The sequence below is a fragment of the Dermacentor variabilis genome, chromosome 3 (assembly GCF_050947875.1).
Source record: "Dermacentor variabilis isolate Ectoservices chromosome 3, ASM5094787v1, whole genome shotgun sequence".
Classification (NCBI taxonomy): domain Eukaryota; kingdom Metazoa; phylum Arthropoda; class Arachnida; order Ixodida; family Ixodidae; genus Dermacentor; species Dermacentor variabilis.
Window position 1 is genome coordinate 10103175 of NC_134570.1, and position 26606 is coordinate 10129780.

At 45.7% G+C, this 26606-nt stretch overlaps 1 protein-coding gene across 3 annotated transcripts in view; it reads right to left on the reverse strand.

The window, feature by feature from the left end:
- The window catches only part of mTor (serine/threonine-protein kinase Tor), a 461269-nt gene that overhangs the window by 15709 nt on the left and 418954 nt on the right, over positions 1-26606 (reverse strand). For all 3 annotated transcript variants that reach the window (XM_075684170.1, XM_075684168.1, XM_075684169.1), the window contains 2 exons: positions 18025-18160; positions 3057-3122 (listed from right to left, as the gene is read on the reverse strand). In XM_075684170.1, coding sequence (XP_075540285.1) covers positions 3057-3122; positions 18025-18160 — 202 coding nt within the window. The remainder of the gene's footprint in view (positions 1-3056; positions 3123-18024; positions 18161-26606) is intronic.

The window sequence follows — 26606 nt, forward strand, 5'->3', positions numbered from 1 at the left end:
CTGCTAACCAGACACTCACACCATCCACTGTCAACGCTTCCAAGCATCAACCTTGACTGTGCTTTTTCTAAAGCTATTGCATGTCACGCAAGCATTGTACCTGCAAGATTCCAGGCAACCGACATCCCCGCGACACCTCCATGGACATTGCCAAGACCACTAGTGAGGCTTCAGATACCCGGAATTAGGAAGAAATCTCACGTTTCCTCCATTGGCTTGAAGCAGCTCACCCTGTCCCATATATTTACTTTATATAGTGGGACTGTACAAGTATATACCGATGGTTCGGTCATGCCATCTGCTACAACGGCCGCATTTGTCATCCCACAACTTGGAATTACTCAACGATTTCGATTAGACCACAAATCGACATCTACGGCTGCGGAACTTGCGGGAATACGGGAGGCTGTCCGTTTTATGAGAACGCAGACACCCCATAAATGGATAATATTGTGCGATGCCAAATCAGCGCTACAGGCGCTAAAATACTTTTTAAACAAAGGACCATACTATCTGCTCATGCTGGAAATCGTCGAACTTTATCACAGTGCCGAGTTAAGTGGCCAGGTGATCACCTTTCAATGGGTGCCTAGCCATTGTGGTGTTTTTGGTAATGAACTCGCTGACAGTGAGGCAAGATCGGCCTCCTCTTCCTCTGATGAAGTACGGTTTGCCTACTCGCGACCTGACACCAACTCCATGATCAAGGCACTCATGCAGGACCTTACAAAGGCTTACAGAGCCCACTCTGACAACATTCACAGATGTCTACATATGATTGACCCAGACGGTAAATTCTGTTTGCCCCCGAAGCTTACACGGAGCAAAACATCATTGCTACACAGGATTCGGCTCGGCGTTGCTTTCACCCGTCGCTATGCACACCTCATCGGCCAATCGAACAGCCCTGATTGTGTACACTGCCAGATGCCCGAAACACTGCAACACGTACTGTGCGACTGCCCAGCATATATGCTGGAGCGAAGGACGATAGACAGTTTCTTAGCCAGTGTTGGCAGGCAACTACTGTCGGAGGAAGCTATCCTCGGCCCATGGCCTGACACTGCAATTTCAATGCGTGCAACAAAAGTATTGTTGGAGTTCCTGCAGGACACCAAGCTCGACGAGCGGCTCTAGCGAGGCAACTGTCTCATGTACATAAGCACTCACCACTTCTCTTATCATCATCATCCATTCCAATACTTTCACTCCCCTTCCCTCTTCCCCAGTGCAGAGTAGCAGACTAGAGCGCACTAGCTCAGGTCGACCTCTCTGTCTTTCCTATCAATAAATTCTATTCATACTACTACTTCATTGAACAGAATCAGCTCTTTATTAATTGGTTGCCTTCAATCATTCTAGATGAGCTGACTGGCCAATGAGATATTCTGGAGCTTACTACAAGCATATCATATGTGCACCAGCTGTCTCAACTAAATGTTGCCTAGAATTTAAAAATAATAGAAGGGTAGGTACGAATGGCAATCACTGTATATTGATGGGCATTGTTCATGCTAGTAGGGAGTATCTTGTTAAATTTGCACAAATAATTATTGAAGTGTAGTTAGCTAACTTTTAGTTACATTACCCAATTGCTTATGCGTCAATACATAAGTTGTGGAGCATATCAAGACTGATAACAGTGTTTAGAGCAACCTCAGTCTTGTGTGATCTTTTTACAATGAAAAAAGCTGACGAGAGAGAGGGAGAGTGAGAGAGGGATATAAGGAAGGCAGGGATGTTAACCAGTCAAGAGTCTGGTTAAGCTGACAAAATATTAAATAATACTGTGCGACTACATGTCAACACACTAAGGTAGCAGTGCTCTCATATGTAAGCCTAGTCAAATATTGGTCTAGTTTATTGCACAAGAACGAGCAGCCGCACTCTTTCCCTGAAACGTCAATAGCTTTGGGCACGCATCCTTGGCTCTTACAAAATACAAAGTGCTGGCTTCGAACATATATAAAGTGCACAGTGTACTAAACGACAATGTTTATATTTGAGACTGCTGCTTTTGCTGGTGCATGGAGGCATTGTAACATGGCAATATTTTCAGTAGAACAGTCACATGTGATACATACCACTACCACTTGGCATTGACCACTTCTCGCTTTATGGCCTCCTTTATAACCTAGGGACTTTTGCATGCGCATATTCAAAGCTTTGAAAATATGCCGCATGCAAGGTAAACAAATCTCTAGCTCAGTTCCAACTCCGACTTCCCTATTGAAATATAAATGCAAATCACTGGACAATCACTGGACTGATTTGAATTAAATTTTGCTGCATTTGACTCTAGGAAGCAAAATCTTGATCTACGCCCTGAAAGCTTTTTTTTTTTTTATTTGCATAAGATGTGCAAGTTAAATAAAAATTGGAGCACAAAGCTTAAAAATTTGTAACCGTGCAGCAAAAACATATCACATTTCTATACACAGCACCCACTAAAGCATCTAACGTGGAGAAATTTGATTTATGAATTCTGAGCTCACATGAAATTGTTACAATGTTTATGAGGGCTTTGTGAAACTCTCACTTGCAAATTAGTGGCATATTTCAGAGCCGTGCATAACACAATTTTGTCCTTTTTTAGATGTATTATTAGGTGCAGTTCACAGAATTGTGACATCATTCTTCATTGCCAAGTTAGAGTGGTAAACTTTATATCCAAGTTTTCAACCGTTCACAATTTTCAGGAATTCAAAAATATGGAAGTCCTAAATAATAAATAATTGAAATTGGTGCAGTGGTTGCCGAGAAAAATGGCTTCTCCGATCCCATGCATTTAGATAAAGAAAGCTCAAGTTTTAACATGGGATGGCCCTAATCAATTTTACATTTCCCGTTGACGCACAATTAAAAGGAGTAAACTGTACTTGACAAATAGTGCCTTGTTGGAGCCAGGCATTTAACTAATCCAAAGACAGCATACTCAGACATGCCTAAAGCAAAATAAGAAAGAGGTTTGTGCTGTATACAGTACATCCAAGTGTCCTTAATTTCATGCTGAGAGGCACACTGTGAACTAGCCTGACCCTATCTCCTTAAATTACCTCCTTGGTCATGGCTGCAGGGGGCAGAACCACCTCTTGTTTTAGAGTGCTTCACTTTTGGCTGTGCTGAAAAAAGAAAAGAACAAGGATGCTTCTTGGTGACATTCAAACCCCAAAGCTAGCTGTCAGCATGTTAGCTAAAATGACCTCATGAGTGATTGATGGTGGTCCTGCAAAGAGTGCTCGGGTGACATCAACCGAGGACTTGCTTTTATAGTCTGCTATGCTCCGCCAGAAATAACTGCATAATTCCTGCTCTTTTTTGCACTCTCGCAGCATGATTGTATAGCATGGCACTCTCCACTTACTGTCTATATCATTTTTTTTCAAGTGTTAATATTATAGATTCTAGCATTATCAGGCCAACAAATCTTACATTTTCAATCTACCTTTCATAAAACAACGGTTATTGTGGTCATAGACACAGTCTTATTATTCAGCCCCGAAACAATTTGTTGAGTGTGTAAACTATAGTCTACACAGCTTTAAAACTGAAGAATGACCTAACAGCTCATTCTCAAGATTTTGCATTGACCAAGGGGCAGTATAGTTGAACGCAAATTTTAAATTTTGCCCGGGAATTAATTCATTTGGTACTTCATAACCAAAGCTTTGCTTACAAGAAAAATCGCATAATTTCACCGACAAATGGTATTCTCGAACAGCAGTTGCACCATGCTTTATTATATTTTGCAATTGTCAGGCATTCTCTCCACCTTTTGAAAATGAATCTCAGGATCACTTTTTATGCAAGTATTTAACGAAACCAGTCATAAGACATCACTTTGTCAATGTAAGAATTAAAATATTCTACTGACTGAAAAAAAGGAAAAAGAAAGAAGAAAAGCAAGAAACCTGTCTTAAGGCGGCTATACATAGTGCAAAAATATTGCACGACATTTAAAAAAAATTACTGTTACGATTAATAGCTTCCTTAAGGTATAATGTATCGTGTGTATTATATGTGTGCTGTAAGGCTTATTTTGCATAACAATGAAAACTCTTTTGTGGTATCTATTATTGCGTGCTCAACAAACATAGCTGGTCGTAGCACTGTAGAGTAGGCAAGCTTGCAGCAGCAGACAGGAGTGTTCTGCTGGCAGGTTTGCACGACCCACGGTGACTGGTTCCGTCACTGGAAGTGCACAGTGTGTGGGACACACGATAGTGGAAGGTGCAGCCAGTTCCAAGTAGATGTGCATCTCCATCCATGTCATCTCTTTAGTACTCTGGCTATTTATCTTGTCAAGTACCAGCAACCTCGAACTATTCAAAATTTAATGAGTAAGCATTTCTAGGGTATTTCACGCACTAACCGGAGGCTATCTATCTATCCGTCCGTCCGTCCGTCTGTCCGTCTGTGTCTGTCTGTCTGTGTTTTCTATCTATGTCTGTTCGCATCTAATCGTTTTCTTACCTACCTGAGTCACTGGGTAGTTCGTGGTCAAATGGGTAGCACAGTGTGCTGCTGTGCTGAGATAACAGGGCTCGAAACCAACTATCAGACCAATTTGGGTCACCGAGTATTATATATATATTGTCACGTGGTGGTGACGTTGAAGAAAACAGTAGCAAATACTGTGGAAGACAAAAACTAACTTTTATTGGGCAAACCTGTGCCCACAAAAACAGGCTACACTTATAGCACAACGATAGCGGCGAACACGGTCGGCGATTGCCGAAAATCTGATCAGCGGGTCAAGTGCGTCGGCTTTTATACAGCAGTCATCGAATGTTCCAGATTAATCGTTGGGACCTGCATGCCTTCCACAAAGTTCTACAACATTCGAGTCACGCGAAGAAATCAGATAACACAAGGTTCCAGAAACTTCGGATACATGCAGACGCGTCCCGCGCTGTGCGATAACATTTGTTAGGCGGCGAAACGTGGTCGGCCGTTAAATATAAGTACACGCGGTGGTCTTCAATGAACTTTCATGCCGGCATCAGTTACTGTAAGATGCAGCACTGGGTATGCGCCACTTGTTCTGTGATGGTCCTCAAAGAACCTCGTTGATGACAACTTGGGTCATGAAGAAGATCGCTTTAATTTCTCCGATGCTCAGCGGAATCGAACCCATGTTACAAAGGTTCCTCAAGGACAGCAATCCGGCACATCAGCAGGCTATGCCACAAATGCACTAGGTAGGTACAGCTTTCAAAGAACGCCTTTCACGCCCACATTTTAGCGAGCTGGGCCATGAATGCACTGGGTATGCACTGCTCTTTAATGAACTTCTCGCCAGTTTGAGTCACTGAGTAAGGGCCACTGAGTGTTTAGTAAACGAGGGAACAATTCTCAGCATTCCCGGGCACCGGTGCACCACGTTTCTCGTCTTGGAGGCCACACACAGGCTTCAGTGCCATTAGATGGTGCAGCATGTCAAGAAAGAAGTGCAAGAAAGGAACCCAGTTGTTGCATGACGCATTTCTCAGTGTTTGTAGCATTGGCGTGCAATGCATTTTGGATGTATGCTGCTTTTTGTACCTCGTCTTGACATACACGAAGCGTCCATTTTCTACATATCTATTTTTTCATATGTTCATCAAACATCAGTTGTGAAGAGTGCGTGTGGTGTGTGTTTCTTCTTCTACGTCCTTTGTGCTTTTAGTGCTCTAAGTTTTTATTATAATGCGTTACCAACTAGCCCACCTATCCATCTGTTTGCATTATGGAGGCCACGTGCAGGCTTTGTGGCAGTGGCGCTAGATGTCACCGAGTGTTCTTAGGGAACCATGAAAGAGGAGTCTCACTGTAGTACACATCTTATACATAACTTGTTTCGATGGTGGCAATAAGTTGTGTCGCTATGTAATTCTTGAGAGATGGGTTCTGCTGCATTTTTTTTGTCTTAGTTTCAAAATATGCTTATAGAATACAATATTGTTACAGCACAACAAAGAGTGGAGCCAGTCAGAAGAAGATGATTTGACATGTAGAAGTGCAATCGGTCTCGACAGCCATTTTGTTTATGTATCATTGTCTCTCTAGTAAATATGGTATATACATCTTTACATGTGACTTCTGCAATGTAACGAATTGGTGACAGGTGTGGGGTATCCACGAGAAACAACAATGGAACTCCGCAGTGTTCGTCACCTCGGACTGGACAACAAGCTGGACGAAACAAAACCCAACATGGCACGACCCACATCAATGCCTACAACCCCGACAGTTATGCTGGCTCAGCCACGGGATCCAGGAATGTTCTGTGGCACCGACCACCTCGACGTGGAAGACTGGATCACCATGTATGAGCGTATAAGCGCCCACAACAAATGGGATCTGATGATTATGTTGGCTAACTTGGTCTTCTACCTACAAGGCACGGCAAAGCTGTGGTATGACAACCACAAGGAATAGCTTAATGACTGGGACACATGCAAACGGAAGCTGAGGGACTTGTTCGGCCGTCCCGCCGGGTGGAAGAACATCGCTAAGAAAGAACTAGTGACCCACGCCCAGACGTCTACGGAATCAAATGTCTCTTACATTCAGGACGTGCTAGCTCTGTGCCGTAAGGCTGACAGCAATATGGCCGAGTCAGACAAGGTTGAGCATGTACTGAAGGGGATCAATCTGCTCATGTGCAAAAATTGTGAAACAGTACAGGACATCATAAAAGAGTGTCAACGCTTTGAGCAGGACAAGAGCCAAACTGCATTGCAACACCGTTCGCATGTCTGTCGAACACAGCTGCAACATCCTATTGTGATGACTGGCAGGGAGTGCAGCGACCATCATCATCAGATGACCTAACACGGATAGTGCAGTGAGAACTTGAAGCCATGGCTCCTGCAGCCCTTTTTTCTGCCCCAGTGAACCGAACAACTTGCCTACGGTACCATTTTTACAGGCAATAGTCCGTGAAGAACTCGCTAATCTTGGAGTTATTTTGTATGTGGCGTTGCCATTTCACAGCTGTCTCATGCTCCAGGTCCATCGACTGGTCCACGGTATCCTGCATGCTACAGAAATCCAGCAGAGTGGCAAACCGCAGACTATAGGCCAATCTGCTTTGTCTGCCAGCATATTGGTCATGTTGCTCACCATTGTGACAACCGTACTGTCTCCTCCCCTCTGTGACTGCCATTCATCAGTAATTATCACCCCAAAAAGAGCGAGCATCGTTGCCAGCCTCCATTGGCACCGCAACAGCCTAACAATGACGCTCATTGTCCAGTCCCTCGTCGTCATTCCGATGTCACCAGTCTCGTTCGCCACAAGCTGGTCAACCATTGTCCCTACCACCGCAGGCTCATCGGCCACTGTCCCTGATGCAGCCCCAGCGCCTGTCTCTGGAAAACTAAGCAATGCAGCTCCCGGAGGTGACGCTGCATTGATGACTTGACTACAATACCCTCCGATCTCTTTGCTGACAAAACAGAACTTGATGGATGGTTTAGTCAATGGCATCAGTGTCCCAGCAGTCATTGACATTGGTGCGCGCATATCCGTGATGAGTGCCAAATTGCGCTGATGCCTGAACAAAGTTCTCACACCCGCTATATCATGCACCCTCCACGTCACCGACAGAGGAATGCCTACTGTGCTTAGTATGTGCACCGCTCGCATTGGCATCATGGGGCACCTAACGACTGTTTTGTTTGCCGTTTTGTAACAATGCTTTACAACGTTATACTTGACTTTGGCTTTTTATCATCCCATTCAGCCCTCTTTGATTGCGCATCTAGTGTCACTCAACTTGAACTGCCTCACGGCTGCTATAGTCCATCAGTCACACAACCATGGCGAAGACATTCGCCTGTTGCCTCAAGCCACTACGCACGTCACTCTAATTTCGTTCCCATCTGTTCCTGACAACGTCTATGTACTATGTCCCACTGCTGACACACTGCTTGAAATTTGACCATTCCCCATACCGTGCTCACTACTACAATGAAATCTCGTTAAACCGTAGTTGGCCGGAGCTCGGAAAAAGTACGTACTAAACGGTCATACTGTTTAACCGAATTAGCATGAGATCGCCCACTTACCTGTGTGGGGGTACCACTCTGCGTGCGGCTAGGGCTGAAGGCAAGATCCGGATCTAGCCCCACGCAGTGGCTTCGTGGTACTCCCGACCTATAGCGCGGGAATCGCGGCTACGCCGGGTTCGAACGAATAAGGCAACCAGTGGCGTCAACGGTAATAACGTTTATTGCAATTAGCAATAATGAACACTCGCAGAGGGACGTCCTCTCAGTAATAGTAGTAAATAGGCTTGCCTCGTTGTCTGGGTGGGTCAGACAAACGAGGTCACTCACGGGATGTGGCAGGTGCTTTCGTCCAGGCGGCAGGTGTCCGGCGTCCCAAGCGAGCGAGTCCCCCCCGGTGGCGCGCTCTTATGCTTTTTTACCTTTTTGCGAGGGGAAGTCCTCCTCACCCGCCGGATACGTTTCCCTTTCCCGTGAGCCGCGTAGGGGAAGAGGGGTGCGCGCGTCATCAGAGCGACGGAGAAAGGGAGGGCGCGTAGTGCCTCTCTCCCATGTCTACGCCGGCCCGACCCGTCGCCACGTGCGAACGGGACGCCGCGGGTACGCGGGAGGAAATGGAGGCGGGTGCTTCCCACACCTGTTGAAAACAGAACTCAGAGAGAGTGCGATGAAAGGGAAAAAAAACATGTAGTATTTATTCACTTCGCGCGACAAAAGTGTTATTTTTGTTTGATGCCGCGGCGGCTTAGCACGACGACAGCGGCCTCAAACTTACTGAAGCTGCGTGCCAGCTTTTCAGCCAGCTGCCTCTTCTCAGCAAACACTGGCATGGCAGATTCCTCGTTGGTGTTACGTATTCTCCGTGCACGCACGCAGTAGTGCTGCAGAACTCCAGGGGAGCCTTTTTCATTGCCGGGTGCTGTTCTCGTCGTGACGATTGCATTCATGAGGCTGGCGTAACACGCAGCTTCTGCCACTATCAGGCCTAAATCACCTGTGCTGTCGCTTTCCATGCCGTCCTCATCACTGTCGCTAGTCGACACTTCGGCAACAACAGAGGCAATGATGGCAAAAAGTCGAACATCGTTGCTGACATCTCTTCGCAGTCGCAGCAGCGCTGCCAAGCAACTTCTTCGCATTCCAAATGTCACACACCGTAGTCAACAGCAAATCCCTGTCGCGTGCCAGTGCCGACTTCTCCGTGTCATGTTCGATAGCACAGACGATGTCTAATTTTTCTTCTATGCTGAGCACTCGGCTTCTTTTTTTAAAATCCAATCTTCGGCATGACGCGAGTCCTCGCTTGCACGATGCCACAATGCTCTCTGGCGTCTCTCTGGCACGGCGCCGAAATGATGTTGATGTTGATGTGGCTTCATGCGCAAACGCGCAGGGCGCTTGGAGGCCGTTCTGATCTCTGAGGCTTGTTCTGCCAGGCCACTTGATGGAGACGACGCACCGCCGTGTTTGCACGACGAAAAGTGGAAACGCTACATTTTAACCGATGCGCATGCAATAAGCTGTTACGATTTATGCGGATACAAACACATTATGTTCAATGGCCGCTGAGTCGGTGATTTGACTTTACTACTTTTAGAACGAAAGTACTGTTTAAGCGGGTATGGTTTAACAAGGTTTTGCTGTACTTTGCTTCCTCTCTTTACTTTTAACTGCTCTACTCAAATTCTTCCCAGAGGCATGTTTTTGGGTGACATCTCGCATGTGAGTGATTGCGAGATATCGGCTCTTGACGCCTAAATTCCGCCGCCCGCTATCGGAATCTCCGATTTACCAGCTCTCACAGACGAACTTGAGGTGATGATTGCACCTGATCTTCTGATACAAGCTGCTGACCTTGGAAACTTACCGCGACATTTTTTACCTGGACTTATCGTATTTCCTGGATCGTAATTCCACCAGAGACACCAATCTGATATGCTGCTGGCTGTACTGCGTTTCACATGCTGAACGACAAGTGATACAACAAGTCGATAAGATGTTGACTAAACGCGTTATCAAGCCATCTTGCAGTTCGTGGGCATCCCCCGTCGTCCTTGTCAAGCAGAAGGATGGCAGTTGGTACTTTTCTGCGGATTACAGACACGCCAACAAAATCATGCGCAAGGGTGTCTACCCCTTGCTGCATATTGATGATGCCTTGGACTGCTTCAGTCAAGTACTTTTCATCAATAGACCTCTGATCAGGCTATTGGCAAATGTCGGTAGATGATATAAACCGTGAGAAAACTGCCTTCGTAATATCTGATGGCCTCTACCAATTCCAAGGTTATGCCGTTTGGCCTTTGTAATGCCCTGGCAACCTCTGAAAGAATGATGGACTCCTTACTTCGCAGCTATAAATGACCCATATGTCTGTGTTATCTAGACGAGGTCATAATCTTTTAACCAACTTTCATGGGTCTTCTAATGCGTCTATTGGCTATTCTTGCTGTTTTCTGACCCACCAGCCTGCAATTAAACTCATCCAAGTGCCGTTTTGGACGTTGTAAAATTCTTGGCCATCTTGTCAGCGCCGCTGGCATTCAACCCGACCCTCACAAGATTCGTGCTGTCCAGAACTTTCCTGTTCTGTCTTCCGCCGCAGACGTAAGAAGCTTTGTTGGGCTATGCTCGTATTTCTGTTGTTTTTTTTTTAGAAAGAATTTTGCCGAAACTGCTCACCCACTCACTGACTTACTTAAGAAGGACGTTGATTTGAAATGGGTCTCCAGCCTTGTACGCTTGCTCATGGCCCCTCCATTGCTGGCTCATTATGACCCATCTGCCGCCACTGAACTTCACATGGATGGCAGTGGCCATGGAATTGGGGCTGTACTTGTTCAATGGCAGCGTACTTCTGAGAGTGTAATTGCATACGCCAGCCATCTCCTGTCATCTGCCGAGAGGAATTTTTCAATTACCGAACGGGAATGCCTGGCATTAGTTTGGGCAGTTGCCAAATTCCGCTCTTACTTGTGCGGCCGCACATTTTCTGCGGCTACTGATCACCATGCCTTGTGCTGGCTCTCCTCACTTAAAGACCCCACTGAACGATTGGGTAGATGGGCGCTACGGCTCCGAGAATATTCATTTGCTGTTTTATACAAGTAGGCCGTTTGCACAAGGACGCCAACTGCCTCTCCCATCATCCTGTCGACCGTCTTGAATATGATGCGCAGGACACAGACTCTTGCATCTGGGCCATTTCTGATCTGCACAACATCCGCACTGAACAAGAGTGTGATGACTGCTTATGTGTTCTCATCCATCGTCTCAATTCTCGACATTCGGAGCTTATGCTGCGCATGTTCGTGCTTCGCAATGACATTCTCTACTGTCGCAGCTTACGCCCTGAACCCCGAAAGACCGGAATTTTTACTCGCTGTACCGCGCCCTCTCCGGACATCAGTTCTTCCGCAGTTGCATGACACTCCCATTGCAGGTCACCAGTCAGAAGAAGACAATTTGACATGTAGAGGTAGAATCGGTCTCGACAGCCATCTTGTTTATGCATCCTTGTCTCTCTTGTAAATATTTTATATACACTGTTATATGTGACTTCTGCAACGTAACAATATATTGAAGACAATGCACAAAATATTTGGCCCAGGTTCTCACCAGCGTTAATTACATGATAGCATTTATTCGCATCATTTGACAAATCTTGCCTGCAAAGTGTGTCCGCTCCTATGGCAAGAGCTAAGAAAGAACTTTGTCGGGTCATGTTGAGCCGGCTAACGTGCAGGCACCAAGCTGAGTCATGGGGGGGGGGGGAGGTGTAGGTCAGAACTTCAGCACATAACTATGTAACATTCCCTATGTTGCCCAGTAATTTTTTCCACCCCTATAGCAATGGTTCCAGACATTTTATAACCACCAAAAACTAGGGGTGTGCAAATACCAAAAAGGAGATTTCAAATTGAATATCGAATCGAATCAAGAAAGACAAGCCGAATATTGAACATCACAAAATTTTCACAAAGTTTAATACTTAAAAATTTCATGCTCGGGAGTCTCCTAGAGTTATAGCAAGCTATCAGCAACTTAAGTACATAAATATCAAGACATACAGTATGGTCTAGCCTTAATAAAGCGCGACCATTGTGGCGTTGCGACAGGTTTTCGCTGCCCAGGGGTTGCTGGACATCATCGTGTCCAACAATGATCCTGCTTTTGCCAACACAGAGTACCTGGCTTGGCTGACAAAGAATGGAATCCGCCGGATGATGTTTTCGCCATACCACCCTGCTTCAAACGGTGCAGCCAAGCGGGTGGTGCAAACCATCATGGACAAGCTCAAGAAGAGCCGGACTGGAGATTTCCGGACGCAGATTGATTAGATATAGTTCCAGTACCGGACCACGCCCCGTGATATCACTGGCCGTGCCCCCTGTGAGCTCCTGCTCAGTGGGATGGTCAAGAAACCTTTGGACGTCTTGCATCCAGACCTCCGACCCACAGTGCTCCTGAAGCAGCTGAAGCAGAAGCTGGGTGCTGACTGAGGGTGCTGTCCTGGGCCTTTGCCGGAGTTTGGAGCTCCAGTCTTCTCCAGGAACTTCTGTCCTGGCACACCCTGGTCCATCGGACAGGTGGTGTCGCCTGCCAGCACCTCATCGCTGCTCGTCCGCATGCCAGACGGGGCCATGTGGCACCGACACGCCGACCATGTTAGTCCTCACCGCGGAACCTGGCTAGCACCCTCAACTGCCATTTCAGAGTTCCAGCCTGCAGGAGGACTAGCGGCAACACCAGTAGCTTCCAGCGGAGCACCGCCCATTTCGGAGGAAGCAAGCATTGCCAGTGGTGCGGCACGCGTTGGGGCGCTGTCAAGTCCGCCACCACTCACAAGGCCGACCACTGCGGACCCTCCGGACGGAGTGAGGCTGGCTCAGGCAGCACCCGGCGTTGCCACACCCGGCCTGTTAACACCGGTGCCCAGGCAGAGTACTCAATCGTGGAGGCCAGCGGACCGTCTGGATAGCAGGCACCGTTCACCCAGCTAGGACGGAGGCAGAGCCTCATACTTTGAACTTGGATGTTTTTTTGTAGTTGACAGACAAACTGGGGGTAAGGGGGCATAACAAGCATAATCTTCGTTGGCCCACCAGGCTCGATGGGCAACATTGGTCACCACACCCAATAAACACCGACGAGCACAGCTGCTCGGCGGTCAGTCATCGTACATCACCAGAACGCTGTGGAGCGTCTGTCTAACGGAGGGTGCCTCGACCCCTTCCTCGTTCACGAACCCAGGCAGATTATGACAGCGTGTTAGAAGAGGTCACCATCTGCTGCAATGCGTATTTGGCATCTCATAGGCACATTTTCCAAGGCGTTCGTGATCATGGTATCAGAGATGGAGTTGCAGACTTGTCTTATTTTTTCTTTTAGGTTCTCTGATGTTGTGGTTGGTGTGCGGTATAATTGATCCTTGATGTAGCCCCAGAGAAAAAATTGAGGGGAGTTAAATCTGGCAACCGTGCTGGCCAAGCAATGGGCCCATGCCGTCCAATCCACTGCTGCGGGAATACTTCATGCAGCTATTTGCAAGCTTGGCTGCTGCCGTGCGCAGGAGCACCATCATGGTGATACCAAATACCCTTGATCCTAGCCACTGGAACTTTGCAAAGAAAATCCTTAAGTGCCCCCATCAAGGATGTTGTTGACTTATCTTTCGCCTGTAGGTGTGTTATCAGAAAACACGGGGCCAATGATAGTGCCATCGTAAATTCCACACCAGACGTTAACCCGACCACTGATATTGGTGATGTGTCTTCAAAACCCAGTGAGGGTTTTCGTTGCTCCAATAGTGAGTGTTGTGGATGTTCACGGGGCATTATGTGAGAAGGTAGCTTCATCGGTCCAGAGTATCTTGTTGACAAAGCTTGGGTCCTCTTCCTTCTTGATTATGATCCAGTTTGCAAAGTCCTTTCGATTTTAGAAATTGCGGGGCTCCTACATCTGGTGCAGCTGCATGTGGTATGGATGAGGTTGCCTCTTCTTAAGTACTCTCCACACTGAAGACTTTGACACTCCTGCTTCAGTACCCACACCTGCATGTGGGTCTGAAGAAAAACTTTGACAGACTATCTGTCTCCACGTCCTTGCCCAGGATTGAAGATTTATGTCGTTTCTTCATAAAAGTCCCAGTCTGTCTCAGCGGTTCATATGCATGCACAATCGTCATTGAGCTGAGACGAGTACCTGGATGCCAGCGTTGAAATAGCTCAACTGCGCGCCTTCTATGTGCACTTGACGCACCTAAAGCCAAAACCATACCCATCCTTTCCTCATTGGAGTAAGCCATATCTGCTGCTCAATGTTAGTCACAGCCAAATAGCATTGCTGTGGAGAACACGCAGGGATACAGCCACCTGAGGAGCACTGGATATACTGCAGTTCGCTGGGATTGGTTCAAGTGAGGTACGTGAGGTATGATCTACATCCGATAAACTGGAACAGCCTGCGGGCACACTCTCTCAAGGACTGGTGCGCCGGTCATGGAGCACAAGTGTCAAGCCAGACACGGCCCACCTGATACTGCGACCACGAAGCGATGCACATGTGCGGGGTGCAAGATCAAAAAATAATGTCTGGTAGACAGTAAGTGCGAGAAGGAGAGCAGATAGGGTGTCGCGGGTCACCTATCTCGGCGGCGTGTGGATGTTAGGAGAGATGGGGTTGGGAGACGTAGAGCAGCACAGCAAACAGATTTTAATTGCCCTAAACTCAACACAAAACTCCTGTAAACCAAAACACAATGAAGAAATGCTAGCACTTATGCTACCTACGTAATAGTCACTGAACATGTTCCAATTGTTGGCTATGTTAGTCCTTTGCCCCTTCTATGTGAAAGTAAGGTAACCCTAGCCTATGGCTGCGCGTTATCAGAAAAGACCGTTGTTACAGACTTTTGACGTTGCACGTACCCTCCAAGCCTGATGGATGTCGGATGTTCATCGTAGTCGGTGTTCTTACCGACTTCGTAAACGTTGCCGACTTGGTGTTGGCCAGTCAACTCGTGCATCTGTGATGCCGGTGTCCCAAACTTTGTCTGTGAGGTGGCACTCCGACCTCACTGGTTAGGCCTAACTATGGGTTCTGCCGCTACTTCTTTGAGTGCCGACGAGACGATCCGGGGACTATCATGTGTGCTGGTGTGCCTCTGAAGGGGGATCTCTCCTGGAGTGCCTGGCACTGCCATGAGACGCTGCAGCAGGTCCAAGGAGCCTCGCCCGAATGTCGCCGAGGTCGATGGCCATACCCTGGCCTGCCAGCGTCACGGACTTGACCGAACCTCCATGGCTCCCGTCGCCAGTGCGATGCTGACACTACAACTTTCTTGGCCCAGAGCCACGTCGATAATCCCAGCGCAGCACCGTTTCTCTCTCGATCACAGCTCGGGTCACGCGCCTCGAGGGCTCATGCTGTTTGGATCTATACGTGCACATCGTCCTCTTCCTTTCTTTCTGTGCCGCATGCCTCTTACATATGACATGGGGCCAGTGCGAAAAGAGTGATCTCCTGAAGAAGACATGCGTAATCTTCCTTCAATATAGCCAAGGTTTTTTTTTACCATTAGTTAGTCTTGTACCTGTGTGATTTATTCGCTTTTATACAAGCCCTAAGGTTTAAAGTTGTAGCATCATCATTCAATTTGAAAACTACTACAAGGTCATTTGTGTAGAAAGGTAATATTGTAGCAGGCATCGTCACCTTCCATCATTCCCAAGCGCTTCGCCCTTTCCTTCTTTCAAGCAGAATCAAAATGCTGCTTTTGTCTTTTCTTTTTCGTGGCCTTACATGCTTTATCGCTTTGGCAATGCTCGGCCAGCAGCACGCATTTGCACCATCATGCAATAAGAGCTGCATGCCCAGATACCTACACCAGGCATAACGCCCTGTCCCGGGCCAGTCTTGTTGTAGCTGACCTTGTTCATTCATCACATGCTTGAGAGCAGCATAATAACAGTGCGCAATCGCCCCGTCACGTGGTATCTTTTCATATTTTGTGGGCTTTCTTTGGAACGCGGAAAAGAGGACCACGTTAGATGTATCGTGTTGGAATCAATTTATTGGGAGGTTTCTGCAGCTGCTCTACAACTTTGCACATCACACTTGGGGTCTGCAGCCAATACTTAAAGAGTTGATTAATTAAACATATCAAATCCGTTAGTTAAGGGGAAAATAAAAATAGCCTGAGCAACTCAAGGCCAGTGCCAACATTATGCATTCAGTTGAACTCACGTCCGGAGTGCCTTTCATTTTTGAGACTTGACTCAAGTTATGTGGGAACCCCTGGGGCCCTATAACGTAAAACTATTCCAATCTCCTGACGTCAAATTTGCGTAACCGCTGACGCAAGCATCGGGAAGACACCCGCAGGTTTGTTTGAACAGACCAATCAAATGCTCTCCTCATTCATAGGAGGTCACTTTCGTTTGCTTGAAAAAGGAATAACATTGCCTACACTGAGCGGCTTGCCTTATCTAACTGGCTGACAAGAAACGAGGAGCACGCTCAAGTGGAGAGGGATTCGATGGGGCTGAGTCACTGCACTGAAAGTCGATAACCGGATGAAGAGGGTGGTGCCGGCGTCTGCGATTGGTCTGCTTTCCCTTACTTAGCCTGCGGTGGCTGTTCGAAAATGGAGGCGGCATGCAACGGAAGCTTAGGAATGATGCTAAAACGGATCCTCAGCAAAGAAGGGTTGGCAGAATGAGGTCGTAAACGTGCCGAAAATGTTCGAAAACATTACACGGCCACGCAAAATGTTTTATTATATGCAAATAAACCCATGCTCTCCAGCAGGTGCGAGTAGCCATTGCCTGAGCGATTGGCACCAGCCATTTTTTATTTCTTTCGGAATGGGGCAGTCTGTGGCTATTCAGAAGAAAATTCAGTTTTGTTCGGCATATTAATGCATCTTCAACGCGTACACGTCAATTTGCTGCGTTGAGTTTCTGCGGTTTTGTGACGTCGCGTGGCAGGCAGGTGAAGTGGGTGCAGCCCGAAAGCTTTTGACCAATAGCCGAGGGCTAATGGCGAAAAGCATCGAATCAGAAATAACTATTTTTTTTGTTCAGTCAAATTGCACATAATCAGTGTGTACAAGTCATATCAGATGGGGAGCTATCGCGGTTTTCGTGACGTCGTGCGACAGACAGGTGAAGTTAGGGTGGCCCAAAAAGTTTTTGACCAATCGCAGAGGACAGATTGCAGAATTGGAAAAGTTTGGAATAGTTTTACGTTATAGCGCCCCTGTATAGAACATGATGTGGCTCCACTTTAGCGGTTGCTCTTGTCGTGCAGCACACGATTTGGGAGGTACGTTTGCAAACAGCTGCTTGTAATTCAATCATTTGATGATCTGCATCCATGGAAGTTTGCATTTATTGTCTCGGTATTCCTTTGCAGCGGCAGTGAAATTTTGTTATATTGAAATCGTATACAAATGCACTTCGTTATACTGAGGTGCTAAATACATAGTATTCTATGGACAAGAGGTCATAAAAAATTAAATAATTCGGTATATAGAGTATTTTGTTATATTAAAGTTCGTTATGTAGAGGTTTAGTGTATTAGCCCATTCCTACAAAAAACCTGTGTATGGGGTGCCGGTGGCACACACTGAAATATTGACAGTGCTATGCTGCAAGTGGTCGATTTCATGGTATTGGGACTCTGATCGCAGTGAATTGATAATGCACTCTCCCAAATAATCACTCTTGTATTCTTCACAAAATGTGGTTATGAGAGTACGACAAGTATGGAGCAGTCTTCACTAACGGTGATGCAGCTGGCAGAGTTCCCTACCTGACATTACATGCGATAGGGTGCCACTCAGATTTCTTGGGGCTAATAACTTGCAATGCACAACAACAGAATAAAGAGATATACTCATGTCCATACAGTGGAAGTTATTGATCGTGAACTGACCAGCCCAACTATCTATTCTTGTGAAGCATGCTTCATGTGCACAACACATTTTTTATGTGCATGCAACATTTTTTATGTGCATGCAACTCACCATCCATCAACCTCCAGTTGAGCAGTGGGTCATAAACAAAGGCTTCAAGGACAGCCATGAGACTGTCTTTGTTCCCACGCAGCACCTTCATCACCTTTGCACAGGTCATTCGATATGTGCCCTCAATGCCAGTCACCTATGCAAACAAACAAACAAAACACAAAAGAGTTATCCAAACAAATTAAATGTTACCCATCCAATTACACAAGAGCAGATGTACCACACATTTTCTGCAAGATCCAGCAGATGGTTTAGCTTGTGAAGAATGTAAACATGTCTGGAGAACAGATTACATCACACATCTCGAAATAATTTTTTCTTAAAATGTCTTCAGTGAAATAAAAAAGAACAGGGCTCTAGCTAACTCTGTGCAGGAAAAAAATAAAATAAAATGATAACACTGACTTTCAGCATACATCTTTATTAATTTTGTTGCTAGGATGAAATGACTGTTTATACAACTCTATCAGTATATTTCACCTTGTAAAGCATTGAACAATTTTAAAGGGTATTCATAAACACATACTGTTGACATAAACAAGTGCATGCCATAAAATTTGCACATATTATATATGTGTGCATTTCCAGTTTATGCAACATCACTGTTGTAGCTAATCTTGCTTGGCCAACTTTAACACACTTGCTATTTTCAATCTTATTTCTCAGTGAAATTATTTTGTGGGCATTAAGCTGGTTAAAGGGACACTAAAGGTTACTATGAAGTCAAGTTAAAGTGATAAAGCAATGCTCTAGAACGTCTAAGGCGTCAAAATAATCACAAACAGAGCTTTAGTAACCGAGAAATTGAGGTAAATGGATGACTTGATTTGAGACTCCCCAGCGAAATTCTGGCACTAGCTCGATGACGAAGGCACTCCTCACTATAATTTATGTCACTGGTACTCAACTACTCGTATTAAAAAGGTCATTTCATTAGGTTATAAGGTGGAAGAAAATGCTACTTGTCTACTTCTGTTCGATTCTAAGAAAAAATAACATTTTGATGTTACCCTTCAGTAGTATGGGTGGTCGAAAGGTTTCGTTTTCACTTGACTCTACGCCGCACGCGCTTTGGAGTTTCAGTTGTATCGTTATCACATCGTGCTGCACTGGTTCTGCTGGCGCGCGAAACTTGCATTTGGAACGAGCAGGGAGAATGCCACGTCCATGTGATGTTGTGGGATGCATGAACGGTCCGTGGAACTTGGCCAAGGGCAGTTGCAGCGGCGAATCCAACGTTACTTATCACTGTGTGCCAACGAGTGAACCTCTCCGTTCGGAGTGGTTAAGTGCCGCACCTCTGCCACAGCGCGTTGGCAAAGAGCCAAAAAATCGCATAGTGTGCTCGCTGCACTTTCGTCCAGAGGATTACGAGTTCAACGCCGACTTACTGAAGTCATGTGGAGTGCCTTTCAAAGCATTGCTTTCCTGTAGCGCTGTTCCGTCTGTCTTGCCTGCATTCTCCGAAGCGCAAGAACAACTGCAGGTCGAAGACGGGGCGGTGAGTGCGGCATTTGGTTTTCGCAAAGGAAAAGCTACAAATGTACGAATATGTACAGCCATGACATACAATTGCCGTCGTAGTAGTACGCAACGACGCCGGCTGTGTGACCCCTCAGCAGCAGGTCACGGTCGTCAGTGCTTAAATCACTGAAGCCCAGCATCACGAGCCAACACAACGACACATTTGTCGTCGTCAGGGTCGTCTATTGCAACGAGCATCAAAGTTGGTGTCATAAAATAAAGAACCAGCTTATTGTCGCGCGTTTTCCCTTCTGCTAGCCACCATAGTTCCGCTTTCGCGCTGCTGTCGGCTCTGTCTTGGCTCTGTTTCTGGCCGTGCGTTTGCATTTTTCGCAAAAAAGCCGTAGTGCCGTCTGCGGGCGCCGTTTTACTCACCGACGGCGCAACGTCACTATGAGACCATGACGTCCCCACTCCTCGATCGGAGGGCGGCGATTTGAACTGCGCTAGAGGTATGCGGATGCTTCAGAATGCATTTTCTCTTAAAATAAGTCTCTTCTTCACACAAAACAAGTGTTTTGAGGTTTCTGGGATGGTATTTCAACAGTCCACATTGACTTGATGGTCAACTTTTAGTGTCCCTTTAACAAACAGAGCAAAACCTCATTTAGTAAAAGGTGTAAAAACAGGAAAAGTTTTCTAGGTAAGCAGAGTTTCAAGATAAATCACGAAAATAGAAGCCAGCTAGCTTTTTCAAAATAACACCATAACATTCTCAATCACTCAGCACTGGAAATGTTTGCGTTTACTGGCAAAAGCATTACTGGCTCAGTGGCAAGAGAGCATGCTGGGCATGGAAACAAGACTATTGATCTTACAATGCAATGTATGGAGCAAGTCATCCAAGCAGTTCATAACCGGTTTCAGACATTCAAAAAGATGCTGCTGCTAATTTCTGTATCGTAATAAATTTTGGAGAGCCTCACTTCGAAAACCAAAACTGAACTGAAACTGAAAAAGAGAGACATCTGGGGACTTTTGCTTCTGAGAATCTGCCTTTCCCCAATACTACAGTACTACCCAGCAAACCACAAATATCCATTGTACGTATCACAAAAGACCAAATATGCAAGAAATTTAAAGATGTCTAGTTCACATCTACAATATGTTCCACTAATACATGGCAGTCAAGCACATCGAATGTCTTTGTGATTTGGACATCTCTTGCACATCTAAAGGGCCCGTGCATTGATCATACATTGTGCGTTGTGACTGGATGGATGCATCACGCCGCAGGAATACAAACTAATTGTCTCTAATGCCTAACAATGAGATCCTGGGAAAGGAAAAGGGACTCTGTTGTCTGTTCTAGCACTGTGGGCAGTCATTTACTTTGTTTTTCCCCATCATGTGCTTGTTCGAGTTCCTACGACAGGGAGAATGTGTTCCTGAATTGCGAAATATCCATCTGTTCTCTCTGAAAAGATTCAAGTTGAAGCGCATAAAGCCCAGAGTTTCAGTTACGACTGTATTTATTTTTTCTAATGTGGTTATCAGTGGCAATTTTTCACGATCTGCATGCGCTGCTGCACACCCCCATGCGTCAAAAGTCAAAACCTTGTTTCATTTACACAACTTTTTTTTCTCATACATAAACGCTTTCTTTTTTAGTTATATCTATTAGTACACTGTTAAAAATATGTAATCTTTAACTTGCTGATATATTTGGACAGATTATAAAGAAAAAACTCAAGAAAAAGTGAAGTGTGGTTTACTGATGTCTTTTCAACCTTTGTTTGTTTGACCATGGGCCAAGTACGTATATACTAGGCAGAACTGTACAGTTGCATACTGAAATTTAGAGCTGTGCTTCTGACTACTATTTGTGGTATGTTTGTTTGCCTTGCAGAGCGCTTATAGAAATGTCCCGAGGAAAACATTTTAGTAGTTCATTTTTAGACATGTTTGTATTGCTTGGTTTCTAGCACATCTCTAAGATATTTCTCATTTGCAATGCTTATCTCGAGGCCTCTAGCGGCATTATGTTTTTGGCACTTTCAGTATACATTTTTAAAGATAGCTAGTAGAAAGTACTGGCTTTCTATCTTGATTCCCGTGGCCCCAGAAACAGGTGCTGGCATGCAGGCCATACCCTTTTGGTCGTTCATTAGTATGTGATATCACTTGGAAAGCATATTTAGCACCAGCAAACCAAGACAGAAGGGAGATGACACCACAATGCGCTAACTTCAACAACATTATTTTCAGGAAACAACCACCTATTTAACCCATGCACAGTGATGCCACCTCCCCCATCCAAATCTTAACCCTCCAAAAAAGCCGTCTCCTTATCTAATATCTAACAAGTTGACCGAAGTGGCACTAACACACGCATCACTATTCCGACAGATAGCCTGAGCCTCAATAATCTCTTGCACATCTTTATCTTTGTGCTTCACAAGAATCCGGCAGGAAGTCCGGCAGGAATCCAGCGAAAAAAGTATGTACTAAAGGGCAGTACTGCTTAACCAAAATAGCATGAGATCGCCCACTTACTTGTCAATAACGGAACTCGGAGAGAGTGCGATGAAAGGGGAAGAAAACATGCAGTATTTAGTCACTTCGTGCGATAATAGTGTTATTTTCGTTCGATGATGCGGCGGCCTAGCAGCGATGACAGCGGCCTCAAACTTACTGAAGCTGCGAGCCAGCTTTTCAGCCCGCCCCCTCTTCTCGGCAAACACTCGGAATATTTCTCGTTGGCGTTGCATGTTCTCTGTGCAGGTGGGCGGTAGAACTGCAGAAGTCGCGGGGTGCCTTTTTCAATGCAGGCTGCTGTTCTCGTCGTGCCGATTGCATTCATGAGGCTGATGTAATGCGCAGCTTCTGCCACTGTTGGGCCTGAATCGCCCGTGTTGTTGCCTTCCATGTCGTCCTCATCACTGTTGCTAGGCGACACTTCGGCAACAACAGAGACAATGATGGTGAAAAGTTGAACATCATTGCTGACATCGTTTCGCGGTCACACCAGCGCTGCCGAACAACTTCTTCGCATTCCAAATGCCACACACCATTGTCAACAGACCAATGTCGCGTGCCAGCACCGACTTTTCGCGTCACATTCCATAACACGAACAATGTCTAATTTTTCTTTTATGCTGAGCACCCAGAAAGACACAAGTCCTTCTTTGCACGACGCCACAATGCTCTCTGTGGATTCACCACAAAACACCTATGCTTCACGTGCAAATGCACAGGGTACTTGGAGACCATTGTTCTGATCTCTGAGGGTTGTTGTTCTGCCGGGCCCACCTGATGGAGACGACGCACCACTGTTTTTGCGCGACGAAAAGTGGAAACACTACGTGTTGACCGATACGTATGCAATAAGCTGGTACGGCTTATACGAATACAAAACACATTATGTTCAACGGCTGCTGAGTTGGGGATTTGACTTTACTACTTTTAAAACGAAACTTTAACGAGGTTTTACTGTACGGAGTTTTACGTCGCAAGGGCCAGATATGGCCAAAGAGTTCCACGCATGTGGTGATGAGTTTTCAATGAGTCATTCATGAAATGGAGAAATTAACAGCAAATGGTGGATGTGGCATGGCTGAGAAGAGGCCTAAAATCAGTAGCTGTAATTTGCACAAAATATGTCAGTATTAAAATAATGACAATGACTACAAATGAGCTGCGACCATAAACGTTTTGTTACACAGGGATGATGTAATAAATATGGAGGTGAAAGTAGCACTGGTGCTAAACAAGGCTTTCGAATGCAAAAGCTGGGAGGCAAGTGTTTTGCGAAAATGCTACCGCAGAAGCAGCCTCTGGAGAGAGGATGTGCTGCAAGTCTAGGGGCTCATAACTCACAATGTACCGTCATCTTGAAGAAACCTCGAAACTAACTTGTGGGGGAAAAAAAGAATGGTTCTATGCCAAGAAACATTGCTGGGTGGAGAGGAATGTGTTGTTTGCCTGCTAAAGGGAAGTATTTTTTTTTTTTTTGAGGTTTCAATTCCTGGCACTTGATTAAAACATGGATTACAGTCAGCATCTAATTTCATTTGCTGCAGGTAGGAGATTTACCACCAGTCAACTGGTGAGAGTGTGTGCCATACGTGTGGCCATCCTAAGACGGCAAAAAATGACCTCAGTTCATCATATTTTCGTAATGGGTGGCCCATTCCCTAACTGTGGCTTAACTGCATGCCTGTAAGCACTGCCACTAACTCCTAAGGCTTTTCCACAAGAAAGGCTTCAAATCTATTGCAGGGACAGCTTGTGGGGTTCTCACCCGTGCTCTTGGGACAAAGGAACGCCAACACAGTAGTGCAAACAATCACAAGGGCATTTATTGCACCTTTCATAGATCAATGCCTGCTAGCCGAATTGCTATCCACAAAACATGCCGACGGGCGCGTGACAAATCTAGAAGTCCGACACACCATGACCGGATAATGAGCGTATATGTTCGCCCCATGCTGGATCCCAATGCCTGGTCGTTCGCGTGTACGGTCACGTGAACGGTGGCGCGTTCGAAGGCGGCCACGCGAGACGGTTTCGCAGCAGCATGGATCGGTGCACGCGCAGCACGTCCGCGGCACTCGCCGGCCCGTCACCCAAGAGGAAGAGCCTTCCTTTCCCGCACCCAAGTAACCCCGCCGGAGGCGGCGTTAGCAGCGCAACACTCGCGCCATCTCTCGTACTGCGTCTCAACCAGACCGACTGCTGCGGGCATCACGCAGGCCACGCGATGAAGCCGGATTGCAGGAAAAGGGAGCTATGCAGGAAAAACATATCAGGGGACGCGCGAGAGTCGCGCATCCCCACAAGCTATAGAGGGACTGTTCCCCTTGCCTGATAGGGAAGCGGCAGTTTCATCTGCAAGCCTGTTGCCCTCAATACCTATGTGGCCAGGTGCCCAGCATATTGTCACATGCTGGCTAGACATATATGCTGTACACAGCACTAAATAGAGCTTGTTCAGCACAGGATTTTTGTGTTTATGATGCGACATTAATGCTTTTATGACGTTTAAAGAGTAAGTAAATATAACAGTTTTTGAAGATTTATATTCCTGATATGATTCACTGCAGACAATAGGGCACATGCCTCAGCCGTAACGATATTTCTTTATGGGTGCAGGACATCAGATTCAGAAAAGGATGGACTGAATGCTGCACAGGACATGCCAGCATGTAACTTTGATGCATCGGTGAAAAATTCCAGGCAAGGGTATTTTGACTGAAATTCAAGAAAGTGGATTCGGATGTGTACTTCCAGAGCATGCTTCGATATCTCAACAAGCGATGTGTCCCCATCTACAATTTCCCATCGCCACGGCGGTAAGAGCTTTGCCGGAGGCATTATGCCGTGCTCAAGGAGTGGAAAGCGCATTTCTTCACCGAATTAGCTCACACAGTGAGAAGGGCTCCCTTGCTCTAGGTCGGTTGTGGAAAATTGTGGCATATGTAGTGTCATTTATGGTGGCGTGACAAGGATGTTGACAGTCTGAATCAACTTTAAGAAAGTACACAAAACTAGAGGAAGACCTTTGAAGGTTGAGGGACCACTTGTTTGACTGTACATAGAGACATTGCAGAGGGCTTGTCCTGAAGGCTCCGGTTGCAAGGTGGACGCCTAAATTGTGAACAGGATCCAGCATCTTCAAAGCACTGGGTGCAGTGGACTAATAAACTATTGCACCACAGTCAATGTGTGAACGAATTAGGCTTTTTATAAGTTTAACAAACAGTTCCTGTCACTGCTCCATGTGGTATGTGGCCAAATTTTTAGAATGTTAATTGCTTTTAGAGATTTACCCTTTAGATACTTTATGTGGAGAATGAAAGTTAGTGTAGTCTAGAATGGTGTCCAAAGATTTGTGTTCTGTGCTCAAAGGTATGTGCTGTCTGTGTAGTTCTACTTTGGGTCCTGCTACAAGCCCTGTCTTTTGTGTGAATGGAACACACAACCTTTTATTCTGATTTTTTTTTAAAGCCATTTTCAGTGGCCTGTTTAGAAACCTGGTTCAGGGCTACTTGAACCTGTTACTCGCACACTGTAAGGTTACAGGGTTTGTAACCTATCTGTACGTCGCCGACATACACAGAATAAAAAATGGCCGAACGCAATGATGTTCGGAGTGAATTCATGTACAGCTGAGGATGCCTCCCTGAGTTACCTCAGTTTCCTATATGAAAGGATGGGATAATGCATTCCCTATTTTGACCAGGAAAATATGAATGTGCGAGTAGCTTTCTATAATGTTTAGCATGCTCCTACAAATACCCATTGCCAACAGGTCTCACATGATTCCATAACGCCACATTGTGTCGTATACCTTTTCCATATCTAGAAACACAGATAAGAATCATTTGTGTATGAATGCATCACAAATGTTTGCTTTGACGTGCATGAGACAGTTGAAGATTGGCCTTCTCTGAAACTGCATTGACGAGGATCAAACAGTCTGTTAGATTCCAGGAAATGTAGATGACGATGGTTAACTATTTTTTCGAATAACCTGCAAAGGCAACTCGTGAGTGCAATTGGGTGATAACTTGTCCCAAAGGAGGAGTCTTTCCCCTGTTCTAAAACTGGAATGATGTGGCTTCTATATGTATATGTGGAAGGTATCCAGCAGCCCACATAGCATTGTAAAGCGCAACTAATGTCATTTGAGTATCACGGTAAAGGTGTTTGATTATGTCGTACAATTCTTTCAGATCCAGGTGCAGAGCTAAGACAAGCAGTCAGGGAAGCTCTCAGCTCGGCAATACTAAAAGGAAGGTTATACGGTTCGTTAAGTCTACATGTGCAGTCAATTACCTGGTGTTCTGCTTTTTCTTTCTGTTTTAGGAATGCCTAAGAATAGTGAATTGAACTGAATACGTGCTCGAACTGTTCACCAAGAGCGTCAGCCTGGTCTTTGTGATTGTCTTTGAATGATTAAGCTTGCAAGGAATTGGGTTTCTATATTTTTTAATTATGGTCAATCATCTCTGTCATGAATCACTTAGAGAAAAGCAAACAAAAACAAGTGCACAAAGATTTGCTTGCACTAAGAACAGATATTCAACTATGATAAATACAAAAAAAATAATAAT